Source organism: Furipterus horrens, unplaced genomic scaffold (assembly GCF_987537825.1).
Source record: "Furipterus horrens unplaced genomic scaffold, mFurHor1.1.pri manual_scaffold_4, whole genome shotgun sequence".
Lineage (NCBI taxonomy): Eukaryota > Metazoa > Chordata > Mammalia > Chiroptera > Furipteridae > Furipterus > Furipterus horrens.
The window spans coordinates 6,919,636-6,945,938 of record NW_028327174.1 but is presented as its reverse complement, the minus strand read 5'-3'; the positions used below and the strand labels follow the sequence as shown (position 1 = coordinate 6,945,938).

General features: G+C 51.8%; 1 protein-coding gene across 4 annotated transcripts; it reads right to left on the bottom strand.

Annotated features, from left to right (window-relative positions):
* Positions 1-3,513: 3,513 nt before the first annotated feature.
* DNAL4 (dynein axonemal light chain 4) lies at positions 3,514-14,292 on the bottom strand. 4 transcript variants are annotated; one of them, XM_090272416.1, is made up of 5 exons: positions 14,202-14,292; positions 6,697-6,905; positions 5,672-5,755; positions 4,328-4,426; positions 3,514-3,824 (listed from the first exon to the last, which is right to left on the bottom strand). In XM_090272416.1, the coding sequence occupies exons 2-5, from the start codon at positions 6,763-6,765 to the stop codon at positions 3,762-3,764; spliced, it is 315 nt and encodes a 104-aa protein (XP_090128542.1). In that variant the 5' UTR covers positions 6,766-6,905; positions 14,202-14,292; the 3' UTR covers positions 3,514-3,761. The 4 variants fall into 4 exon arrangements, with proteins under 4 accessions (XP_090128542.1, XP_090128540.1, XP_090128541.1 ...); XM_090272414.1 differs by adding an exon at positions 13,487-14,032 and having other exon boundaries at positions 3,757-4,426; positions 14,202-14,291; XM_090272415.1 differs by having other exon boundaries at positions 3,757-4,426; positions 6,697-6,785; positions 14,203-14,292.
* Positions 14,293-26,303: the final 12,011 nt, after the last annotated feature.

The window sequence follows — 26,303 nt, the reverse complement described above, 5'->3', positions numbered from 1 at the left end:
GAAAACAGCCCAGGGCCCAGGCTCCCGGGGAAACTTTAACAATCCCCCCTCCCGAACTGGGGCGGGGCCTGAAGGGCAGAATCAGATGCGCCTGCTGCCTATCCTGCAGGAGCCTTGCTTCACAGCTCAGTCACTCCTGCTGGGGGCACTGGTCTGGGCTAGGGCCCCACAACGCACGGGACACACCCCGCCTGCCTGCAGGCTCTTCTCCAGAAAAGGAAGTAGCATGAGAGGGACCCCGGAGCGTCCCTGCATCACGTCCAAGACAACATCAAACGTTCACTACAAGGCTTCTCCGCTGGCCCTGCCGAGGGCTTCAAAGGCAGCCCGCCCCCGGGCAGCGTGCCCACAGCCCCGGTTGCCCCAGCCCGTTACCCAGCTGGCGCCCTCCACCTTCGCGCTCTGCCTGTCGCGGTGGCCCCCCCTCTGGTGAGGCCTCTGCTTCTGGAGCCTGTTCAGCCCCAGTGGGGGACCAATGTGCCCCTCCCTGACCTGGCTGGGGCTCACCGCTGTCCCTGCAGAGGGGCAGGGCCCTCAGGGTTGGGGCCAGTGACTTGGCCTCCAGATGTGTCTGGACAACAAGGCTGCCAGTGTCCCCCCATGGACCCTGGCTGGGCCCAGCAGACAGGACTGAAGTGTCAGGGGGAAAGCGGCCGCTCCCCACACAGGGATGCAGCGGACAGGGGGTGGGTGGGTGGGGCAGTGGCCTCTGCAGGGCCGTGGTCCCCGCCTCTGCCAAGTAAATGAGGAAGAGGCTGGGAGCCAGAAGGACTGAGGCACTGGGGACAGGTCGTGGGGACCCCGGCTCACGGCGGGGTGGGAGTAAACAGAAGGCCTGTGGACACAGTTGTGCTGGGAAAAGCCAGGGCCCCAGAGGCTAGCAGGCCCAGTGCGGGGCGTGGCCCGCGTTGCTTCCCAGATGAACCCTGGGCAAGATGTCTCGTCCTCCAGGCCTCAGTTTCTTTATTTGTAAGTGGGAACAGCAACTACCGCGTTGGAGGTCTGTTGAAAATAGAGGACATCACGTCATAAGGGAGGAAGCCCAGTGCCTGCAAAGTGGGGGACCCTCAACCGAGGGATGTTTCTTCCTTCGCAACCCCAGCACACCCTTCACCTTCGGCCCTCTCCTGAACACCACTCCCAACTCCTCCGCTCGCTGAGCACCCCCTGCTCCCTCGCCCCACCATTGTCCTGCACATGCTGTTGCTCCTTCAACCGATGGTGCCTCCCCGTGCGCCCGCCCCATCCCACCCCTCCCCTGTGCCCCATGCAGCGAGGGTGCTCTCTTCTCTGAGTCCCACCCTCTCTCCTCTCCGAGCAGATGACTTAAATGCATCCCGCTTGACTGGTCCTTGGTCTCCCTCGACAGACCGCGGGCTCTCTGCTGTCAAAGTTGGTGCATTCTCACTGCTCGGCCCCCCACCTTTTCAGGCCTCTGTCAGCGGGGAGGGCCCTGGAGGGAGGCCACGGTGACTTGGGTTGGCATGGCCTTGGGGACTGACTGGAGGGAAGTAAAGCCACTGAGATCACGAAAAGCGATCCCTGGGAAACACAGCTGCCCTGGCGCCTGGTCACCTGACCGGGCCCAGCAACAAGCACACCACCCTCTGACCCTCTGGGAGCGAGGTGTGGGGGTCGGGGAAGGGTAGGGGTCAGCGGGGCCAGGCGCCATGGTACTGCGTGTTTGCTGCGGCGTGTCTGCTAGGCCCGCCCTGCACCAGCCTGCTCCCACTGAATTGCCACCCAGTCCTGAGGGGGCTGGGCGTCGGCACCCCGCCTACAGTAGAAACAAAGGCGGCACACCCCAGGGCGAGCAGTGAAGACAGCACCAGCACACACTGCGGCCCCGCCTGCCTGACCCAGGCCCGAGTCCCCCTCCAACCCTAGGAGGCTGGCGCCTTCTATGCGCACTCTGCAGACAAGGCACCCAGGGTGCAGAGCGGCTGGGAGGAGCAGCGCTGGGCCGGAGCCAGTGTCGGGCCTCGGAGCCCCACTCCCCACCACCCAGCCTCGCTTTCTGGCACCACACGGGGCAGATGAAAGGAGAGGACAGACACAAAGCAGGCGGCTAATAAAGCGGAGCCATTCCAGGTCCTGGCGCCCTTCCCCCTCGTTGCCGGCTGCACCCCGCGTTTCTCTGGCAGCACCTGGTGCGGTGCAGGGCTTGGCCAGCGCAGGCTCCAGGTCAGGAGCTGCCCAGCTCGCCTCCCCGTCTCCCCGTCTCAAGTCCCAGAGGGCTTCGATCCCACAAGCCAACTGACCTTGGGGCAGTGACCGCGACTCCTCGTTCTTGTCTGCCCCGCTGCCCTCAGCTGGGGACCTGCACGCAGCAGCCACTCCAGAGGGCACTGACTGAAGTTCTCGAGGGAGCCCGTGGGGCTCCTCCCCCTGCCCAGCCGCACCGGTCTCTGTCCTGGCCAGCTCTAGCGGCCTGACCCCCCACAGCCAGCAAATGTCATTACACAGCTGTCATTACATTCTGAGCCTCACACGGGTGTCACTGGGCCAGGGGCCAGGGCTCCCAGGCCACCCTGCATGTCCTGGGCGGGCCATCTAAGGAGAGGGGCCGTGGGCGTGAGGAAGGTGGGCTGGGGAGAGGGACAGGCGCCCCGCTCTGCCCAGGTCCAGTGTTCTGAGGTCTGAGACTGGGACCCAGAGGCCAGCCCCTGAGCTGAAGGGGCTGCGCGGTCCTGCCATGTGGCGCCCTCACCCACAAGTCACTTCTGCCTCTGCATTTACGCCCCATGCCTCAGCCTGCAGCACCCCTGCCCTGGTACACCCCTCTCTTGCTTCAGGAGTTGGCTTTCAGGCCTCACCCTGCCAGAGGCCCTCGCTCACTTCCTCCTCCCTCCTCCCAGGTCGCCTGCCTGTCCTGACACTTACCACGTCAGTTTCCACAGTTCCCACTGTCTATGAACCTGCTGGGCTCAGTGCTCCTCCCCAATCCGCAGTGAGCTCCCAGGGCGGAGTCTGTGGCTTTTCCATCTTTGCCGCTGCACTCCTGGGGCCTGGCACTCAGTAGCTGTTGAATAAACATCTTTGAACTGAACTAAATTATGCGAGACTGAAAACGTCTTCGTAGTAGCTCAGTCTGGCCACGGAGGGTGTCCCAGTGAGTGCCACAGGGCTCCACAGGGCCCAGGGGGTCGTGCCTGGGCCCGGGGTTTCCAGCAGCCTCGCTGTCTGGCCAGAAGCCTCTCTGGGCTCCTGGGATACACCCCAGTCTGAGGATCCTGATCACGTCTTCCCCCAACCTCAAGAGGCTACACACGGAGTCAGTTTTTGGCCATTTTAATTGTAAAAACCAAGACATGTATATAAATAAGACCGCTATGTAAAATAGGCTTCCCCCTTCTACTAAAACGCTTGTCCCCACACTCAAAAAGAATATAGAAAACCCAGCAGAGCTAAGAAGTACAAAGTAGCATGCGGTCCCTGATGCGTAACTGGCAGGCCAGCTTTCCCTGCTGAAACGGGCCCCGCGGTGAGAGCTCCTGGCCCAGGCGGCTCACCGGAGGCTCAGTGACACCTCGGGGGACTGCTGGACAGCGGTCCCCACACCCTCGGCCACTGGTCACCAACTGCGCGGGTGGAGGCAGTGGAAAAGGTTCACGAAGCATGGTGGGTGGGGTGGCGTGGGGGGAGGGCTGGGGGCAGGCTGCTTGGTCCTCAGGCCGAAGCCGGGCTGTGGTGCTGCTGGCCCAGTGAGAGGCAGTGGACGGTCAGCCTGGGGTCAGGTCGCGGGAGGGGCCCCTGGGGAGTCACCACTTCTCCAGAGGACAGGAGAGAAGCTGCCGGTGCCCCTGGGGATGAGCGGCTCCTTCCTGGGGCCATTTGCATATGGTCGGTCAAGACAAGAACAGTGGACACCAGCCAGCAGTGCTGGGGTGGAAGGGCAGGGGGCGCCCAGGTGTGAGGAGGGAGCAGCCCCCGGGAGGTGGGGGGCTGGCATGTCCTTATGAGAAAAGTCCCACGTCCCTGCCCTGCTTCCACCCTGCTCCCCCTCCCCACCCTCCCCTGCATCAAGACCACCGCCTGCTGCCCCTTCACACCCTGGGACACGGTGAGGTGGCTGGGAGCCCGGGGGTAGAGATGTCGGTAAATTCACACACTGGGCACGGCTCAGGACACGGTACACAGGACAGAAGAAAGACCCCACGCTCTCCTTCATAAAACTGGGGCCTGCCTGGGGCTGCCCCCCACACCCGATGAGTGGCAGGAACAGGCCTTGTGGGCTTGGGAGCAGAGGAAGGGGACAGTGTCAGGAGCACTTCCAGACACACACGGCCAGGGTCCCCCCGAAGTACAGGTAGAGGAGGTTCTTCACCTCGTGTGTGATCTCAAACCCGAAGCCCTCGCCGATCACCACGTGCCAGGAGGAGCCGAACTTCTTGTCCATGGCCTCTTTGATCATCTTGGCGGCACTCTGGAACAAAGGGGACGCTTGTCAGGGGGTGTTGGGGGGAGAATGCATGAATTCCCTCTATGCGGAGCAGAGGTCCTGGCAAGAGAAAGGCCTGTGGCCCTATCGTTGGTCCCTGCTGCTGGAACCGTCAGATGGCATCCATGCAGCCACCTCCTGCCAGGGGCCGCTGCACAGGGACAGAGAAGCGGACATGACCTCACTGGTCGGGAGGGTGCTGGCTGAGGCGGCAGAGCGGGCATCGGGTCTGGACACAGAGCCCTGGGTCCGAGCTCTGGCCTGCCACCCCGCGCCTGCTTCCGGTGTTGCCTGGGCTGTTCTCAGAACTACAGGCAGCCGCATCTCCGAGCGCGCCCCGCAGACTGCACAGGATTACCATCGTCACGGCGAGGTGTGGGCTTTATCCTCAGGGAACAAAAAGGCTGTTCCCTAATGGGTCTGGGAGGCTCTCAGAAGAGAAGTTGGACTGGTTCCCCCAGTCGTGGCAACGGCCCCCACTCCTTCCAGTGCTCGCTCTTTCAAGACAAGATGGAGGGACAAGCCCCAGGCTCGGGCACCTGCCCTGCACCAGTGCCCCGCCCACCCGTGCCAGGCACCACGTGAGCACCTGGTCCGCATTACTCCGCACACAAATCCTCACCACTGCCCAGTGAGGGTGCAGCACCCCCACCCCCAGCTACACACCAGGAAAGAGGCTCAGAGATGAGAAATGGCTGATCTAAGGTTAAAGAGCTGGGAAGGGCTGGGGATGGGATATGAACTTGGGCATGGCCGGCCCCGAGCCCGGGCCCGCATTGGCCAGGGCTGCCTCCCCACCAGCTGCCATGGCCCTGACTTCTCACTCACCACCAGGCTGATGGACAACATTCCATGTCAATGCCTAGTGGCCATGCCACCAGCTCCCAGGACAATGCTGGCCAGAGATGGATGAATGGATGCATGGATGAATGCCTGGGTGAGCCAAGGGAAAGGAGCCCTATTCAGTAGCCCTGAGACAGGGAACAGGGGCAGGGGTGTCATGAAGACCCCTCTGGCTTTTGTGCCTCTAGGGCTGGGCGTGAACACCAGATTAGTGCCCATAGAGAGCACCAACCTCGTCCCTCGCTGGCCTTCCCCAGGCTACAAATGCTTCCAAGGAAGGCGCTGGCCTGGTCATGAGAGGGCTCTGAGCTGGCCGTGGGGACCGGGGCACTTGATTTACCCGTAGGGGTCACCAAAGGCCTGAGGGGCCGCCTGCAGTGGCAATACCTCGTTGTTGTTGGAGAATTTCTCACAGGCTGTGACACAGAGCTCCATGGTCTCCACTCGCATCTCCTCTGGCATGTCCGAGTGCTAGAGACGGGGTGGGGGTGACAAACAGAGAGGCTTAGCCCATGACCTGGTCTCTGGGCTGGCCTCTCTGTCCCAAGCTTAAGGCATGGACACTGGGTAAATGCCCTGGCGCAGGGGCATTAACTCATCTCCTCACTGAGGGAGTGCAGCCGGGGAACGGGGGGCAGGGGCTCAAGCTGAGCCACGTGGGCTCTAAGGCGCAGGCCCTTCTGCCAGGGCTCCACGTTCCAGCCAACAGACCTGGGGAAGAAGGCCGGCCCGGCAGGAGGGAACGCCAGCTATGGAAAGGATTACACGCGGCCTCAGAACGCAGCTGGATCTCAGCTGGATGTCACCCCAGGAGCCTGAAGGGGCAGCTCTGCCACTCCACGGCCCACGGTTTTCTCCCTGCCTCTCCGGCTGCTCCTTCTCAGCCCACTTTGCTGGGTCTACTCCCAGTCCCAGGACCGGAGGGCCCTGGGCTTGCTCCCCGTTTCCTCTCCTTCAGCTAGGGGATCCCAGGACTTACTTATCTTACGCATGGGGAGGGGTCCCACAATTTCATCCCCAGCTTTAATCTCTCTTTTGGGCTCCAGACTACTACATCCAGCTCCCTACTTGTCAAACTCACTCAGATGTGGAAATGGTTAACTCTTGCTTTTCCCCATAAACCAACTTGGAAATTATGTTGTTTAAACCTTTCCCTCACGTGAGCCAGGCCTTCCTCTGTCTCACTCACAACTATACCCATGGTGCTTAGAACGGAGCCCAGTACAGAGCGAGGGGCCTAAATAAATACTTGTTGAATGGATGAATGAATGAGGGGATGAATTACTGCCGACTTCTGTATTTCTAGATCTGAGCCAGCAAAGCCCTTCCTAACTTCCTCCCACTGCCTGCCCGTCTCTCTCCAAGGCTCTGTGGGCCCTGTTGGCAACCTGCCTCCCTTCCCTGGGGCTTACCCTGACCAGAGGGAAGGTCTGCAGCCGCTTATAATCAGCCTCATCTTTCTTCCCTTCTGCTTCTCCCATGATCCTTCCACGGTGACCACAGGAGGAGAGAGTGGGCTTTCAGGAGGTGCTGGGACTGGCAATTAAGACACACCCAGGAGATTCAGGGAGCAGGGCCTGCCAGCTTGGTGGGAGCAGAAAATCTCTTTCCCACAGAGGTACTGTAGGAAACAGGAAAAACCAGGACAAAAGAGTTGGCTTTAAAATCATACATCACAAATTAGAAATGTCTCAGTAACAATTTGGCACTTCTTGGTCTTCACTCCTCCGCATCCTTTTCCAAATGGCCAGCAAGTCTGTAGATGGGAGGATGAGTCAACATGGGATGCTGGGACCCAGTTAAGAACACACTGTCATTATCAAGACAAATGTTGACTGCGGGCCAGGCTGACGACGGAGCCGTGAGCTAGCAATGAACAAACAGAGCCTCTCTGCATGCCCACTAGGTAGATGGTCTTACTTTTCTGCAGACATGATTAAAAACTTAATGTCAGGTCATGACCCACAGTCCTGGGTTTATGGGAAAGCAAGTGCCTCCTTTCCCTGGTCCTGGATCCGCAGAAGGAACAGCGATGCTCTGTGTCCTCTTTGGCACACCAGGCTCTCTAGCTCTTCCTGCCTACTCCCCCGCAGGCCACCCGGTCCTGTCTGGCTGGCCCGGGGGTTAGAGGCCTGGGCGTTCCTGCTGCTTCTACTGCTCATCACAGTATGGCCTTGGGCCTCAGTCTCCTCCTCAGTAACACGAGGGTCATCACGTCTCTCTTATGAGGCTGTTCTGAGAATCAAATGAGATGTCTGTAAGCAGCAATCATAGGACCAGGCACATGCACTGTCCTGCCCTCCCTCTCTGGGGGAATCAAGTGAGAGAATGCATGTGGCTGTGACTGGGAAGCTGCAAAGCCTAATACATGTGTACACATTTCTTTCTCTTCCAAATCCAGTTATCTAATAACAGATGGGGCCTTTCCTAAAGAGATGGGCCTGGATCCTAAGTGACTGGGAGCATCGATGGAAATCCTGGTGTTTCTCTTAGAATTCAATCTATCCCATAATTCAAAGGCCTTTACAAAAAAAAAGGATTCTATTTATTTATTTAGAGAGAGGGGAAGGGACCTGGCACATCACCCAGGCATGTGCCCTGACTGGGAACTAAACTAGCAACCATTTGGCTTGCGGGCCGGTACTCAATCCACTGAGCCACACCAGTCAGGGCTCACAGGCCTCTTTATCTCAGAAGAAGGACTAATATAAATGAATACAAACCATCTTTTTAACAATCCATATCCAACAAATACAGACAAGTGTTATTCCAGCATTTCCCCCATTTCCAAATGAAGTCACTTTCATGGCATAGCCACTGAACCCCAAAGATGCCTAGCACAGTGACCAACAGGTAGGCATCGACAGGGGACATTGGCTAGGTTTCCAATGTGCCGGCCACTGTTCAACGTGCTTCACATGCGTTTGCTCAGCCCATGGAGGCAGCAGGCCCATGAGTCAGATCTTGTAACTGAGGCATGAAGCTGCCCCGCTGCCGACCGAGGTCTCTCCACGAGGCAGCAGCAGAGCTGGGTGTGAGTCTGGGCCCAGCGCTGCTTTGGGCCCTCGTAGCCCTCCGCCTGGCCTCCTCATGGCGCTGACACCCAGCAGGCACCCACCAAACTGGCCTCGGGTGTGTGACCACTAGCGCAGCTCATGGGATTCTAGCAGTGGGACAGATGTCTGATCTTCCCTTCCGGCGCCTACCATCCTAACGCTAACCTGACCTTGTCGGGCCAGGCACTGAGCGCTCCGTGCGCCTCTGCCGCCTGGGCTCGCATTTTCCTCCGCTCTCTGATGCCTCGGAAGCCCTCAGCGCGTCTCGTGTGCCCCGCTCCCCGAGCCGAGGCCGGAAGCCTGCCGCCAGCACCACCCTCACTGGCATTTTCCGATTTCTCAGCAGGCAGATGGCGCCTCCTATCTCATCAGTTCTGGGCACCTGCACCATTCAGATATTAGTCGTTTTTGTATTTCTCTCTATATATAAGTTGGCAAAAAACCAAGCAGTCTCATTCTACTTTCTGCTCGTGGTCCTTATATCACCAAGTCCAGCGACTCACTCTGTCTTTGCTCGTTGGTGTTACTGCTCGTCTCCAGTGCCACTGTATCGCTTCCTCCTCCACGTTGCCGAGGGGGGACAGAAGGTGGGGGCGACGATGATCAAAGGATAAGGGCTTTGAGGTTTGTTTACCTCCTCCGATTTTCAAATGGGAACAACTTAAAATGCTAAAGCAGCTGGTTAGGCACCTTCCACCTAAACATTTCAGTTTGATTCAGTTCACCCTCGGACTGGAAAGGGCGAGCACGGAGGGGCCTGGAAGGGAACTCAGAGGCCACCGCGCACAGGCCTGCCCTGACGGAGGTCAGGACCTGTGGGTCGGGACCTGTCACGGCTGCTTGGCCTCCTTCAGCATAAGGAACCTTGGTGAAACAACAGTATTACCAGAGCCCATTCTTCAGGAACAAAGGGGATAAGCCCCTTGGAGTTCTGGGGGGAAGGGGCATCGCTCTGTAGAGAAGAAGAGGTGCAGGACCAGGAGGTGGAGTATTTAGGCTTGAAAAATAATTCTATAACTGAAGGGGCTTCTTCCCGCTTCCTTGCTTTGCGGCCTAGGGCATATAATTTAATCTGAGCCAGGTTTCCTCCTCTGGGAAACAGGATAATCCCATTCTAGCTTCTGAAAGCTGGCAAACGTGTGAGCATTTTGAAATTTTAAAGCTCTCTGAGCTATTATCATCACACCGCTCTTCCTGCCATCATGTTATTAGCCAGGACTTTGTCAATACGATTATTAAAGCCTACGGTTGCAAACGGCTTTCCCAACCACTACAGGCAACTTTGGGGCTCCAGAAAGGGATGAGACGTAAAGGATAAAAAGGGAACGGCTTTAGGTGGTGCCCCAAGTACAGAAAGGCAGGAGAATTTCTGAGGATGCTGCATCGTTGCCGTACAGCCTCATTCAGACACGATTCAAAGCCCTGCTGAAGGAATGTCACCCGAAATAGAACCAGACGTTTTAATAACCTTATCAATCTTCCATGCAAAGGAGTGAGTACCGGACAGCTCCAGGCTAGAAGGAAGTCACATCGGGCCTCAAAGAGAGCCCTTTAATAATGCAAGTGTGCCCATGGCTGGTGTACTTGAATCTACTGCGTACCAGAGCTCGACCTGCCCCAGGGCCTGCCCTGGCGCACAGGGGCCGCTCTGCGGCTTACACGGCCTGGCCCAGGTCGAGGAGAGGCTGCTCCTAGGTAACCGGAGGCACAGGGCTCTTTACCTCTCGTCGCTTTGTCAAAGCCAGTGTCTCTTGTCCCACTGTCCCTTGTTCTTTGATGGCACTGACCTTGGTCACCCTTTATTATTTGGCTTCTGAAGCATTTGGGAAGAATCCTTAAGAGGGTTGGGGAATGTGGGAGGGATTGGGGGAAAATGAATGGATTCTGGGAAATAAGGCCCCAAGTGTTGCCAGACCCCAAGGCAGGCCCCCGGCCGCTCAGTGCCTGGAGCACTCTGGCCCGGAGACCACAGCTCCCGACCCGTGACCACAGTCAGGCAGCCGAGAGGAGGGAGGGCACACGCAGAGCAGGGCAGGCACCACAGGCAGGTGTGAATTCACACCTTGGTCTGTCTCAGACAAGTGTGTACCTCTGTAAGCCTCAGTTTTCTCATCTGGAAACTGGGCTGGGGATAGACTCTACAGTAAGTGCACACTCCCGTTACTGGGGCAGTAAGACGGGGCCCTCTGATGCCCTTCCTCCTGTACCAGCCGCCCAGACACCTAAGCACTCAGCCAAACAAACCGGCACATTCCGAGTTCCCACCCTGCGCAAACCACCGTGTCCGTCCTGAGGGAGGAGAGAGCCACCGGGGCCGTCTGGACCGCACCGTCGACGCGGCGCTGTGGCCGCCCTGGGCTTTCCTGTTCGCCACCTCATTCCGTCCCACCACGGCCTATGGTAGCATCATTCCCCGCTCCCAGGCAAGGCACCCGGGCCCAAGGGTGCATGGCCAGCAAGGACAGAGCCAGGATCCGAACCCGTATCCAGTCTACTGACCGCACCTTTGTGCGTTCTCCCTCATCGCAAGCAAGGACACGAGACAGAAACACGAACAACGTGGACCCTCAGCTGCCACCAGTTCAGCCACGCCTACTTCCAGCTGTGCCAGGGATACATACTGGGGCTCCCCAATCTTCCTCCCGATTCCCCCAACACAGCACCCTCTGCCTCCTGGCAAACAAAGAGCATAGCTGGTAAGGGAGGAGGGAGGACCCCAAGGACCCCAGGGGTATGCACCCAAGCCCTGGGTGCTGAGGTCAGGAAACAGCATTTCACAGCCAATTTAAAACGGGGCAAGCAACACAGGGCTAACATTTTAAAATTTGGCTAAGAGCATTAAAAACTCATCACTTACTATAAAAGACAGTACTGACAGTAAGGAGAGGGCTGCAGAATAAAGGATAACCCTTCTCAAGAAAAGGGAGTTACCTTTCATAGACATACAGAAAGTTTGTTTAATTGCCCTTCTTGTTTCTCATTTTACGGAGGCCCAGTGAAAACTTTTGATGTGCCTTAGACCACGGGAAAGGAGGAAAAGCAAGGAGGAAGTGTAAGGGAGGGAGGGAGGGAGAGAGATTAAGACATTTTCTTGCCCTGGCCAGGTACATCACCTGGTTAGAGCATCGTCCCGATACACCAAGGTTGTGGGTTCGATCCCCCTATCAGGGCACATACGGGAATCAACCAATGAAGGCATCAATAAGTGGAACAACAAATCCATGTCCTCCCCCCTCCTCAAGTCAATAAATAAAAATTAAACTGAGGGACTAAAGTTTAAAAAAGGACATTTCCTTTATGTATAATATGATGTAATAAATAACACTGACTCACATCAGGCACAGATTTGGATGAAATCCCAAACATCTGGTCAAGATACAAAGTACAACAGACAGGCATGACCATCACAGCTACTAGCTCCGCTGACTACAGACTGTGGGTTACGTGGGCTCCCACCTCCCCTTTCCCACTCAAGAGAACAGATTTGAATGTAAGAGAATAAGAAGGACTTTATCACGAAAATAAATTGGAGTTAGCCCAGACTATTTTTAAAAATATCATTCACAATTGCTCATCACCGGTGACATCTCACAACCAGTCACGACTTAGCAGGGTGTCGTGAGACCAGACAATCACCTGGGGATTAGGGCCTTTATTCTGCTGTAGATGCCTCAGAGCTTGAAGTCCAGTGTCTGGTACATGGCAGGAGACCAACAGATATCTAAATTGTAATTAAATTATATTTCATTTGCCTCCTGGGAAGGGAGAGGACACAGCAAATTCATTCCATATATTTATTGAGTACTGATGTTAAGCAAGGAACAGGATGGGCGCTCTTCCGACAGGATCTCGTTCACTCCCCCTGATAATTCTGTCAGACAGGCACTATTATCCCTTCTTGGCTGATGCCCATGCAGGCTGAGAAAAGTAAAGTGACATTTCACTAGGCTAATAAATGAAGGCGCTAGGATTTGATCAGGTACGTATGGCTTCAAGCTTATGCTTTCCCAGCTCCTCCACTATAGGCAAGAGACAGTCCCTGCTCTCGAGGAGCTTACAATCTGAGAGACCAACACACGTACACAAGGAACTAATGGTGGTTCATGACCAAAAGCAGTAAGTGTCCCAAGACAGATAGATGCACAAACAGAGGAAAAAGGAGAATTCTAGAAAGATCAGGGAGAGGATAGTAAGAAAACTTTGGGGCAGCGTATGAGTCAGGCCTTAAAAGGTGAGTGAGTAGGAATCCTGACAGGCGGACAAGGTGAGGAAGACCTCCTGTGCAGAGAGGAACGGACGAAGCAGAAAATTCCAGGTGTTTTCTGTGTAAGTCCAAGAGTCCAGTATGGCTGGAGGACAGAAGCTGGCAAAGGAAAAGGGAAAAAGAAGGCTGGAGAGAAAGGCAGGGTCGGGTTGTGAAAACCCAGGTTTATGAAGTGTGGATATTTTTAGTGCAGAATGAGAAGCCCTGTGAAGGTCTCTTGGGGGTTGGTGACATGTTTGGGTTTTGGGGCAATTATTCAGTTAATATAACTGAATTAACAGGAGGAGGGAGCAGAGGTATGGACACCAGTTAGAAAGCTACAGCAAAGGCCCAGGTGACAGACATTAAAGCCTTGAACCAAGGTGGTGGCTTCAGAGGTGAAGGGATGTGAGATCCTTGCTGAGGCAGAACCAAAGCAACTTGACAATTGACTGAAGGGGGCTGGGCATGGCAGAATGACTCACGATGACCCAGGAAGATGGTGATGCTCCTGGAGACACAGAGAAAGTCAGGTCTAACGGATGGATAAGGCAAGAGCAGGCCAGTTTGATTTTAGAACTGCTGAGTGTAAGTTGCTGGCAAAATGTGCAAATGGAGGAGGTCATCCTCAAGTCATGGATCATCAGGGGCGGAAGGGAAGCCATGAAGTCCAACCCCCACATCAATATATCAATCAATCTCCATTTATCCCCACCCCCACTGGGGGGATCCCTAACCATGGAAACCCAGGAGAAAGATCAGGGCTGGAGATCTGGACTGGAGGGTCAAATGGAGAAATGACAGCTCACACTAAGGGAGTTGGTGTGAGGGGAAAATGTGGGGACAAGACAAAGGAAGGAAAGTAACAAATACTGAATCTACATTGGATTGGGCTCTCTATACCTCGTATTAGCCTCAGAAGTCCCAAAGGAGATGCTCTGTAGTATCCTGATTTTATATGAGTCCAGGGAGATTGGGTAGCTTGCTTGGGTCCTGCAACTGGGAATCCAAATCAGATTTGTCAAGTTCGTTCCATTATCCCCGATTCCTCCGAGGGGAAGCACATCCTCAGGGAAGCTTACAATTGGGTCAAAGAATCACATCCTTGAACATCAGAGTCGAAGAGGCCTTAGAGATCATTCAGGCCAACTTCTCGTTTACAGATGGGGAAACTGAGGCCCAAAGAGGAAAATGACCAGCCTGGAGTCCCAGGACGTCGTCTACTGTCCAAGGCAAGCGGTCTGGGCCAAGGCTCTGGCGACCACAGGCCCAGCCGCGGGAGGGAGGAATTACTTCGCGAAAGTGGGGGGATCAAGGTGCTGGGGGCGGGATTCAGGTTGGAGAGTATCGGGGAGCGCAACGCTGGACCAGGCCTCGATGGAGGAGGGAGGCAGAAGCGGCACGCCGAATCGCGACGGCGACTCTGTCACCACGGAGCTCGCAGGTCTTCTAAGTGGGAGAATGGGGGTTGGGAGGGCTTGGGGCTCGGGACTAGCAGGGAGGAGACTGGGGTGGGGCCTCCGGGGTGGGCGAGGCCCTGCCAGCCTCGCGGTGCTTCCCGGCTCCCCTTCGGGCCGGCCCTCCCCACCCGGCTGCCCGCCGAGCCCCGGGGCCTCACCTGCTCCCGCGGGGGCTGGAGCTCGGGCCGCCGCTTGCTCACCCCCGCCAGGGTTGTCAAGAAGCAAAACAAGAGTGTCTTAGCAACAGCAAGGAAGTCCAACCCCTCACCGGACGTTGACAAAAATTTCACTTCTTATTGGTGAATAAAAGTGTCCTTCAATGTTGAAGGGCCCTACGACGTAGAGGTTTGCACGGAAAGGGGCGTGGCTTAGAGGCTAGGAAGGCGGGGCTTTGTTTATAGTCGTCTTAAGTGGGCCTGAGGAGCCAGGGCGGTACCGAAGTTCTCGTTTTCGAGAAACAAACTTTTCAGAGCACTGTGGCCGTGGGAGTTTCTTCTGGTCGTTTGAAGTAACACATGCGTTTTGTTGGTGTCGCGACACTGAGATGCTACTTTATTAGAATCTCAGAAGCCTAATAATCACTAGCATTTATGTAGGGCTTTATGATGATATCTCACCTGATTCTAATCTCAATTCCTTTAGATACTAGGATTCGGAACCCCACCTGCACTGAGTTTAAAGCGGCTAAGGAACTCGTTAAAGGAAAGAACGAAGGGAAAGCTCCTTGAGAACGAACCCCGGTGCTAAATAGTTTCCCTGGAGCACAGCCGCATCCAGCTGCCTCGTCCTAGTTCCTCGGCGACGCTGTGCCATCTAATTAAAGACATTGTGGTCCAGAGCCCGCCCTTCTTCCCCTCGGGAGGGAACACTAATCTGAGTATTAATACAACTATGGAAGGGGCAAGAACCTGCAGGTTCAGTTATTTGATCGTTGGGTCAAAGGTTCCGCGGGGTACTCCATGATGGAAACATGTGCGTTCTCCTGGTGGGTGCTCAGGTGAAACCTCACTTCACACTCACGTGCACCTGCTGGGCACTCAGCCCTGGGCAGATTCTGGTGATTCAGGGAGGAGTAAGATGAGGACCTTGGTCCGGGAGAAGGCACAGTCCAGTGAGGGGACAGTTGCGTCAACAGAATAGATACAGAGTAAGTCATTCTGCCTGCGCCCTGGTAGAGGCGTGGGCAAGGTGCTGGTTCTCTCCAAGGAGGAAGGAACTAACTCAGAAAAGGTGGCGCTTGAGCTGGCTGAGTCTGGAGACATGACCAGGAGGCTGATGAGCGTGAAGAGCACAGTTCCCTGGGCAAGTTCTTGGTGGCTTCTTGAGGCCTGGGTGGAGGGTGAATGTGGTTCAAGTGGGAAGTGATGGTGAGAGAGTTGGGGTGAAGATGCAGAGTGAGATGGGGACCACAAAAGTCAGAAGGGCCCTGGCCTGGTGGCTCAGTTGGTTGGAGTATTGACCCGTCCACCAAAAGGTTGTGGTTCAATCCCTAGGTTGTGGCTTGGATCCCTGGTGGGGACACATATGGGAGGCAACTGATCCATGTTTCTCTCTCTCTCTCCCTTCCGCTCTTTCTAAAATCAGCAAATATATCCTCCAGTGAGAATTTTTTAAAAAGTGGTTTTGAACGCCGGTTCAGGGATTTGGGGGTCCCCTGGGGTGAGGTGAGAGCTGGAGAATGGGGCTGTTGGAGGGTTTTGATGACAGCAGGAACACCCTTGGATGTGGGCTGTGCTGAGATCACCTGCATGGTGAACTTGGGGCGGGCAGACAGAAGGCAGGCACTGTGATTAGTGTGGAGACTTGGCAGCCCGAGGTGTGCTAGGCCCTTCCCTCCCTGGTGCATCATGAGGGTCTGGGGTGTCTGACTCAGCTTCTGCATTTCCCAAAATATCTTAGCCCACTTTCTCAGGAGATGCAAGGTGGCCTCTGAGGGGGATGAAGCTCTTGCCTCCGCCTCTCATCCACATTTCTCCAAAGGGGGTCCACATTCGCTGCCTTCTTTTTCTCACCTCCCATTCACTTTTCAGCCCACTGCAATCTGGCTTCCACTCCCACAACGCCACCAAAATTCTCTCTCCCATGGTTACCAATGACCCCCTGAAGAGTGGAATCCAATAGACCCATTTAGTCTTTATCTTCCCGGACCACACCCCTCTTCTTGAAATTCTGTACCTCAGAGATAATGCCTTTAGAATTCTTTTTAAAATAAAGTATGTTTTAAATCCTCACCCAAGGATACATTTTTTTAAATGATTGATTTTAGAGAGAGAGGAAGAGAGAGAGAAACATTGATTGGTTACCTCCCGTATGCACCCCCACCAGGGATTCAAGCCACAACCTAGGCATGTTGTGCTCTTGACCGGGGACTGAACCTGCAACCTTTTGGTGTACAGGATGATGCTCCAACCAACGGAGCCACCTGGCCATGGCCAGAGCTCTTCACAGTGCAGATCCCAAGGGCCTGCAGCATCAGCAGGGTTCGGGGTAGGAATCTGTACCTTTCGAAGGCACCCTGCACACACTCAGAATTGCAAATCTCTGCTATATCCTAACATGGGGGCACAACACTCCCCTGGATCTCCTCGAACCCCTTCCTTACCAGCTTTCTTGGGCTTTTCTTTCTCTGGTCTCTGTGCCCGCCTTGGCTTTCTTTGCTTCTCACCAATGGTCTCAAATTTCTTCCTGCCCTAGGTCACCTTCTCATCAGTGAAAACTTCCTTTGGTCACACTTCCTGGGTATTTACTGGAATTTGGGTTGAACATCTACTTTGGAAAAGCCCTCTGGAGCCCTAGCCTGTGTGGCTCAGTGGGACCGAAAGGTCGCCGCTTTGATTCCCAGTCAAGGCACACGCCTGGGTTGTGGGCCAGGTCCTGGGACGGGGACATGTGAAAGGCAACCTATCAATGCTTCATTCGCACATTAATGTTTCCTCCTCTCTTTCTCCCTCCCTTCCCTGTCTCTAAAAATAAGTAAAATATTTAAAACAAAAAAAGCCCCTCTGGTGATTCCAAATTCTCTCCCAGGGAGTTATGCCACCCATGGGTGACTTGCTGAGAATTGCTGCCCTAAGTGCTATCCCTTGGGGATCTCATCCACTCCGTAGGTCCTTTGTCAATGTCCTAGACTACACCAACTTTCTTTGAATTAGTTTTTGCATAGTATGTATTTTTTATCCTTTTTTAAAAGTATATTTTATTGATTATGTTGTTACAGTAGTCCCAATTTTTTTACCCTTTGCTCCCATCTACCTAGTACCCCCCTTCCATCCAGCAATCCCACCCCCCCTTAGTTCACATCCATGGGTCGTGCATGTAAATTCTTTGGCTTCACCCTTTCCTATATTATTCTTAACTTCCCCCTGTCTATTTTGTACCAACCGATTATGCTGCGTAATTCCTGCACCATTTCCCCATTTCTCCCCCTTCCTCCTCCCAGCTGATAACCCTCCAAATGATCCCCATACCTATGATTCTGTTCCTATTCCGGTTTGCTTAGTTGGATTTTGTTTTTATTTTTTAGATTCAGTTGTTGATAGTTGTGACTTTGTTGTCATTTTAGTGTTCATAGTTTTGATCTTCTTTTTCTTAAGTTTAAGTCCCTTTGACATTTCATCTAATAATGACTTGGTGATGATGAACTCCTTTAGCTTTACCTTCTCTGGGGAGCATTTCATCTGCCCTTCCATTCTAAGTGATAGCTTTGCTGGATACAGTACTCTTGGTGGTAGCTCCTTGCTTTTCATCACATTTAATACTTCTTGGCATTCCCTTCTTGCCTGCAAAGTTTCTTTTGAGAAATCAGCTGACAGTCCTATAGGCATCCCTTTGTAGATAACTCTCTTCTCTCTTGCTGCTTTTAAGATTCTCTCTTTATCCTTAGCCTTTAGTATTTTGATTATGATGTGTCTTGGTGTGGTCCTCTTTGGGTCCAACTTGTTTGGGACTCTTTGTGCTTCCTGGACTTGTATGTCTATTTCCTTTGCCAAAGTTGGGAAGCTTTTCTTCACTATTTTTTCACATAAGCTTTTAATTTCTTGCTCTTCCTCTTCTCCTTCTGACACCCCTATGATTCCGATGTTGGCACATTTAAAGTTGTCCCGGAGGTTCCTAAGCCTCTCCTCATTTTTAAAAATTCTTGTTTCTTTATTCTCTTCTGGCTGACTGTTTTTTTTCTTCCTTATGTTCCAAATCAGGATTTGAACCCCAGTTTTCTTCCTTTCACCATTGGTTTTGTGTGGATTATCCTTTGTTTAATTTAACATAGACTCCACTTCTTTCCTTATGCATTTGCCGTACTTAAGCATATCTGTCAAGCCTGTGAGTATCTTTATCACCAGTGTTTTGAGCTCCTTATCTGTTAGGTTGGCTACCTCCTCGTCACTTAGTTCTCCCACTGGAACCTTGATCTGTTCCCCCTTTTGGGCCATACTTCTCTGTCTCCTCAACTTGACAGGCTCCTGTGCTTGTTTGCCTCTGTGTCTTAGGTAGAGCTGTTGCACCTGTGATGTAAGGGGCAGAGCCTTAGGTATTTGTCAGTACAGGGAGACCTGTTTCACCACGTTGTGGAGCTGTATGTAGGTGAGGGGTCTGAGGGAACAATGCCGCTTGCTCAGCACTCGCCCCTTTTCTAGACACTTCTCCCACTTCTGTATGAGACGGATGCCCCTCTAGCTGTTGCCCTGGCCGTCGTTCCCAGAGTGGGTGGGTCTGCAGACATTCTAGGACTGTGGGGGCCCTTTAAACAAGCAGATTCTGCTGAGAGACTGGCAGTTTCTGCCTCTTCCCCAACCCCCACTGGTTTGCACAGTCAGAAGCAATGAGGCTTGATTTTCCCCAGTGCTGAGACCATGAGCTGCACAGTCTGGTGAGGAGCTGGGAGCGCTCCCCAGGTGTCCCTCCCTAGTTTTTAAAATGTGTGACTGCACTTTCCACTGGTCTGCTGCTGCTGCTACCACCACACCGTGTCCTCTCTGCCCCAGCTCCGCCCCTCCTACCTGTCTGGATGAGTATTTCTTCTTGATTTCTTTCTTTGTGGGACTTCCATGCAGCTCGGTTTTCTGGAACTTCTGGTTGTCTCTAGTTTTGAGGTAGTTGTATTCCTTCTTAGTTGTGGAAGGAGATGCAGCATGTCTGTCTAGGCCTCCATCTTGGCCGGAAGTCTATTTTTTATCCTTTTGATTTCACCTTTTGATATCATTATTTTGAAATCCAGCTGACAACATTAATGTTTTACTTGAAAAATTTATCTTTTTATATTTAATGTAATTACCCACTTACATTAAATTTAGGTTTAAATGAATTAACCTTCTATCTATTTTTTTAACATATTTATTTTTAGAGAGAGGAGAAGGGAGGGAGAAAGAGAGGGAGAGAAACACCAATGTGTGGCTGCCTCTCGCGTGTCCCCAGCTGGGGACCCAGACTGCAACCCAGGCATATGCCCTGACTGGGAATCGAACCAGTGGCCCTTTGGTTTGCAGGCTGGCACTCAATCCACCAAACCACACCAGCCAGGGCAACCTTCTATCTACTTTTAATTTATCTTGCCCTGTGTTCCTTTGTCTTTTTGCACCTTCTTTTGTATTATTTTTATTATTCCATTTTTTTCTCCTGTAGTAGCTTATTAGTTACATATTCTTTTATAATCCTTTCAGTGATTACCTTAGGAAAATATAATATTGATCCCAGACTTATTAAATTCTAATGCAATATTAACAGATTTATTACTACCAAGACCAACAGCAACATTAGAACATTTTAACTGCATTTATCTCTTCTGACCTTTTATTCTGTTGCTGTCATGAGTTTTAAACCTTACAAGACATAATTGCTATTAGTCTCTTCAATCAATATTAACTTGGATTCATCCACATATTTACACTTTCCGTTGTCCTTCACTGAATTTCCATGCTTCCTTCCATGACTGTTTTCTGTCTCCTTTAGAGAAGCTCTGTTGGTAACAAAAAACAAGGATGATGAATATTCTGGTTTTGCTTTGTCTGAAATATCTTTATTTCATCTTCATTTAAAAAAATATTTTATTTATTTTTAGAGAGAGGGGAAGGGAGGGAGAAAGAGAGGGAGAGAATCATCCGTGTGAGAGAGAAACATTGATCTGTTGCCTCTTGTATGTGCCCTGATTGGGGATCAAACCCACAACCTGGGCATGTGCCCTGACCAGGAATCGAACTGGCAACCTTTTGCTTTGCAGGATGATGCCCAACCAACTGAGCCACACCTGTTACGGTTCATCTTTATTTTTGAAGTGTTTTCAATGAATATAGAATTTTAGGGTGGCTGCTGTTTCCTTTTAGCACTCTTAAGATGTTATTTTATTGTCTTCCTTTTTCTATCCTCATGAGTTTTTTGTTTGTCTTTGATTTTTTTATTTATAGCTGTTTCATTATCAAAGACCTAGTTGTGTGTGTGTGTGTGTGTGTGTGTGTGTGTGTGTATGGTTTTGTTTTGTTTTTTTTGCATTTCTCATCTTTAGAGTTCCCTGAGCTTCTTGAACCTGTGACTTAATATTTTTCAATGGTTTTTTGAAAATTCTCAGGTAGTTTTTATTCAAATATTATTTCTGTCCTATTTGCTCTCTTCACTTCTTCTGGGGCTCCTTACGCATGTTAGACTTTTCCACTATGTCACATATTAACCTTAATCTTATGTTTTCCCCCTGTACTTTCTCTTGTTTTTGCTCATTCTTTATTCTGGATCATTTCTTTTGATCTCTCTAATAGAGTTCCTAAATTCATTCTTCAGCTGTGTCTAATCTGCTGTTAAACCTACTTCTTGAGTTCACAAGTTCAGTTAATGTATTTTTCAGTTCTAGAATTTTCATTTGATTTTTTTTTATAGTTTACAGTTCTGTTGAAATTCTATTTGTCATCTAAATTCTTGAATATATTAATCATAATTATTTTATTTTTAAGCCTAGATCTTTTAACTCCACCATATGGATCTCCTACAAAGATCTGTTTAAAATTTGACTTTTAATTTTGAGATAATTATAGATCCACATTCAGTTATAAGAAGTAGTGCAGAGCAATTTCACATGCTCTTTATCCAGTTTCCCTTGATGGTAACAGCCTACAAAACTATCTATCGTATGGGATCACAACCAGGATATCGACATTACTACAGTATTATTCAGGTTTTCCCAGTTTTACTTGTACTCGTGTGTGTGTTTATTTCCATGCAATTTTAACATATGTGTAGGCCTACAGGCCTTTCCATTTTTTTCTCTCTTAATTTTCAGTCATTCCGTTTTGGCTCCGGGTATGTCTAATCATTTCTTATTGAATGCCAAACTTTGTATACCAACAAATATAATGTGAGAGTTTGATGATGTCGTTATCTTCCTCCAGAGAGAATTTACTTTGGCTTTTGGCAGGATGTTAGTGAAGGGGCAGATACCCTAATTCCATTGATGAATGACAGGCCTGGAAGCTGGGATTCAGTTTCTAGACTGGAATGTTTCCAATTCACTCTACTACAAGAGTGTAACCCTTTGGCGTCCCACGGGAAGTCTGGGTCATTTACCTCAGGTTCCTTATCCTGAACTTCAGTTTCTATCTGGAATCTGTACTTCTCTTTGTCATGTAATTTCTTGAACATATTAACCAGCTGCTTGGCTACTGCTCCCTGCTCCGCTTAGCATGTGTTGCAATTAGGCAGGTGCCTCCGGAGGAAAACAGAGCCTCAAAGTCAGCCTCACCTCTGAACTTCTCTCCTCTGTGGGGTCTTTGTTGCTCAATTCTCACTTTTCTTGATACCTCTCCGATGGCTTCCTTGAATGCTTTCAATAGAGTGTTTGGTTTTTCTAGGTTTTCTCGGTGGGAGAGCTGGTCAGCAACAGAAATCTCTGACATCAGCCTTCGTTGCTCAGACCAGTGTTTTGACATCCCTGAGGGCTGAGGGGAATTCAGAATCTCAAGCTACAAAGTACAGCATAGGAGCTCTTGTTCCAGAGTCCAACTGGATTAAAATCCCAGTGTTGGCACTCCCCGGCTGTGTGACCTTGGACAAGCAACCGCCTTTCTATGCCTGTTTTCTCGTAGCGCTTCCCTCATAGGATTAAATTAAACTGATACATATCAAGTGATCAGAGCAGTGAGTGCCTGGCCCAGGTCAGTACCTGAAATACGTCAGTTATTAATTAGTATTCAGCTAACACATATTAAGCCCTGCTCTGTGCCAGGTGCTGGATGTACACATTGGTGAAAAAGACCAATACGGTCCCTTCTGTCATGGAGCTGACACTCTGAATGACTTACAGTTAAACATAAGTCAGCAAGTTCATTATCAAAGGGAGGAGAGAATTAAAAAGCTGACAGCAGGGAAACCTGACAGGTCTGGGTCCTAGATGAGGAGGAAGGGCTCAGCTCCCAGTCCTGGGGTCAGGGAAAGGATGTGAACGCAGAGAGGGACCAGGCAGCTCCTTAAGGTGGCAGGGTCAGCAAAACTTTTGCGTGTCAAGCTGAGACCTGAACGACAAGAAGGAGCCAGTCCCTGAGAACTAGGGGAAGGCGCATTCCCGGCGGAGAGAAGAACACGTGCGAATCCCTTGAATCTGCCATATGCTTGAGAAACACAGAGGCCCGTGGGTCCCTGGGGGTGACGGGGGAAAAGGAGACAGTTACTGCACGAGGTCAGAGAGGCGGCCCAGGGCCAGATCACACAGGGCATTTTTTCTAATTGTCCTGGAATGCTTTGGAGAGTTTTACGAAAAGGAATGACTTTTTTATCGCAACACGATCATTCTGTATATTGCCTACAGTGGATTTTCAGAGAGGCCGTTGCAGTTGTACAATTGAGAGCCAGCGGTGGCTTGGTAGAGCGGTGGCGGGGGTGGAGGGGGGTGAACACGCTGGAGATAGTGTTTGCCGTAGAGTCAGAAGGCGGTGGGCTGAATGGGATGGGGAAGGGAAAGCGGGAAGTCCGTGATAATGCTTGCACATCTGATTCGAGCGACAGGCAGATGGCGAGCCTACTTATTAAGTGGAAGACTGGGGTAGAAGTAGAAGGGGACCCAGAGTTTGGGATATATTAATTTTGAGACTCCTATTAGGCAACCTGGATCTGCGAATATGGAGTTCAGGGGAAGGTCTAGGAAGGAGTCATTGGTTTGAAAGTCATCAGATGATGGTTAAAGCAGTGGGCCTGGATGGGATTTCCTGGGAAGAGAATCTAAGTAGAGAGAATGGCCCCGGCTGGTGTGGCTCCGTGATTGAGTGCCGGCCTGCAAACCAAAGGGTCACCAGTGCGATTCCCAGTCAGGGCACTTACCTGGGTTGCAGGCCAGGTCCCCGGTAGGACTCTGCCCCACCTGCCTTTCCCTGTGCTGCTCCCACCTGTGTCCTTTTTTTTTTTTTTTTAATCCTATAAGATGCTGTTAGTTTAAAAATTATATTTTATTGATGATACTGTTACAAGTTGTCCTGATTTTTCTCCCTTTGCACCCCTCCGTCCAGCACCCCCCACTCCTTCAGGCAGTCCCCCCACCGTTGTTCATGTCCATGGGTCATGCATTTAAGTCCTTTGGCTGCTCCATTCCCTACACTGTACTTTACATACACCCCCGGTGCCCCACCCCCGCTATTCTGTATCATCTGTACCCTTTCAGTGTAACAAACCGTAACCACGACTATAAGGGCTTTTCTGAGTTCTCTGAGTCCTTCCAGAGAATCAGCAAATCTGAGGGTGGTCTTGGGGACCCCAGAACACCTGCTTTTTAAAAAAGTCATGCTCTGGAAGGAGCAAAAAGTGGGAGAAGGGTGTCGGCCAGGGTGGGGGTTTTGTGTGAGGGACGAGGGTAAACTCGCACCCTTGTGGGGATGATACAGGAGACAAAGAGAAGCTGGTAGTACAGGAAACAGGATCCTGAGAAGGTGAGGGGCATGGGATTGCTGATAAAAGCAGGGACTGTGTGGAGCCCATCACACAAGTGCCTCTGACAGACGTGGGGACAGTTCAGCCGCGTGGCAGGAGGGAAGCCAGAGACGGTGGGGACGGTGCAGGTTTGCAGACAGACTTGGTGGCGAGGTGACAGCTGTTTGTTTCCACAATGGACAACGAAGTAAGGCCACCCTTGAACGCTCAGCGATGGGGGTGGAAGGCTGTAGGGGGTTTGAGGAGAGTGAGGGTCTGGTTTTTAGCCGTTTTGGAGAGCAAACCCTCACACAAGGAATGGGTGCGAATAGCCCCGGGCGGGGAGCGATGCCCTCGGAGATGTCTGGCCGGTAATTTGAAAGGAGAGTCAGCACACGCCAGCGCCCTGTGCTTTTCGGCACCAGCGTTCAGCTGTGCAGGTGCGGCAGGAAGCAGGTGCACAGTGGGATTTAACCGGGGTTGGACGTTGCCAGCTGAGGGGGACAGAGGGTGTTTGTAAGTAAATCAGAGCAAGAGAGGATAAACAAGGTGTAGCTGCCTGAAGCTTAATTTTGCTCAGTGGTAAGTAATTTAAAAAATATTTAAAGACAAACCTGGATTCTTTTGGAAATAGGATGAAGAAAGCACATGATTTTTCAGGTAACTCAAGTATGGCTTTCCTGTTTGAAGTGCTACTTCCAGTGATAGCCCTGGTCCTCATGGGGTGAAGTCACTCTTGCTGGAAGCTGGGAAGCTTTGGAAGAGCCTGGGAAGGCTTGTCTTGCGGGTATGACCCCTTGACCCCTGATTGGCCCCCTGGCAGTCCACACGGGCTGCTAAGGACAAGGTCCAGTGGCACTATTGAGGGAGCAGGAGGGTGGAGGCTGTGTCCCTAAGATGGTGTGGACAGACAGGGCTGGGGACTTGGTCAAGGCCTCCCAGGGATGGGTGGGTGCTGGAGGGGTGGGTAGGGGACTGTCAGAGAGTCCAGTGTAGAGGCCAAGTGAGTCAGAGGTGTCCAGGTAGACCATGGGGAGGGGAGGGGATGAAATATGAGGTCTGTCTGGAAAAAGCCCAGCCATTGTTAATATAACAAGAACAGTTCATGTGATATTGACATAACCTGGCAGCCAAGGAGACTGGACGGGAATGTACATGCGTGAACAATGATGACTTCACTGTACTAGTCAGTAGGGGCAGTAGGCGGTGACGCCATTAAGTGAGCATGTGTACTGTGTGGCCGTCACATTCAAAATGACTGAGCCAACAGAGCGACAAATCTGCATCCAGTTTTGCATTAAGCTTCAACATTTCACCGCGGAAACTATTCAAATGATTTAGAAGGCCATAGCTTTGGGCAACTGGTGATTGGCAGCTTCATCTTGACAATGTGCCTGCTCATGCATAACGTCTGATGGAGTTTTTTTGCAAAACATCAAATCACCCAGGTGAGTCAGACCCCCTAAAGCCCAGATTTGGCACCCTGGGACTTCTGGCTTTTCCAAAAACTAAAATCACCTTTGAAAGGGAAGAGATTTCAGACCATTGATGGGACTCAGGAAAATATGACGAGGCAGCTGATGGCAACTGGGAGAACTGTGTGGGGTCTCACAGTACCTACTTTGAAGGGGACTGAGGTATCATTGTCCTATGTATACTGTTTCTTGTATTTTGTAACTTCTTCAATAAATATCTCTACTTTTTATATGACATGGCTGGAATCTTTCTGGACTGACCTTGTACACCAGGGTGAACTTCCTTTCCCCTCCCCATCTGCCCAGGACTCCAAGGGGGCGGGGGGTGGTCCAGGCAAGTGACTCAAGCAGATTTCGTCTCAGGGAACAAGTCAGGGACCTGTTCCCAGAACTGGGGCACGAGGTGAGGATGTGGTGTTAGGAATGAGGCCAAAGCCCAGTTATCAGAACTGGGACACTTTCCACGTGGGACTTGTGTTCTTGACATCCTTGCTGCATAAATCCTGGGAAACAGGGTATGTCTGCACTGGGTCCTGGCAGAACCTGTCAGGTTGGGGGGGTAGCTGGGGTTGGGTGAGGCTGCGGGTCACCAAGGTGGCACCTCTGTCTTTGCCTACTGCCCTGCCCCCAAGTGGCTGCCTCCATCCTGCCCTCCCCCCTCCCCAGGTTAGCCCCAGCCTTGCAAGAAGAGCCTCAGAGTTAAACATCATATTTATTTTGAACATTCAAATTTATAAAAACATAAAGTAACAAAATCCATGATGTATCACACACACACACACACACACACACACATACACATTGCATCTCATGTCACTTTATGTACAAAATTGGGCCAGGAGGACAGGATGGGGGTTGGGTCACCAGTAGGGTGCACTAATTTCACAGTGTCCAACAGCGTGACATGCTTAC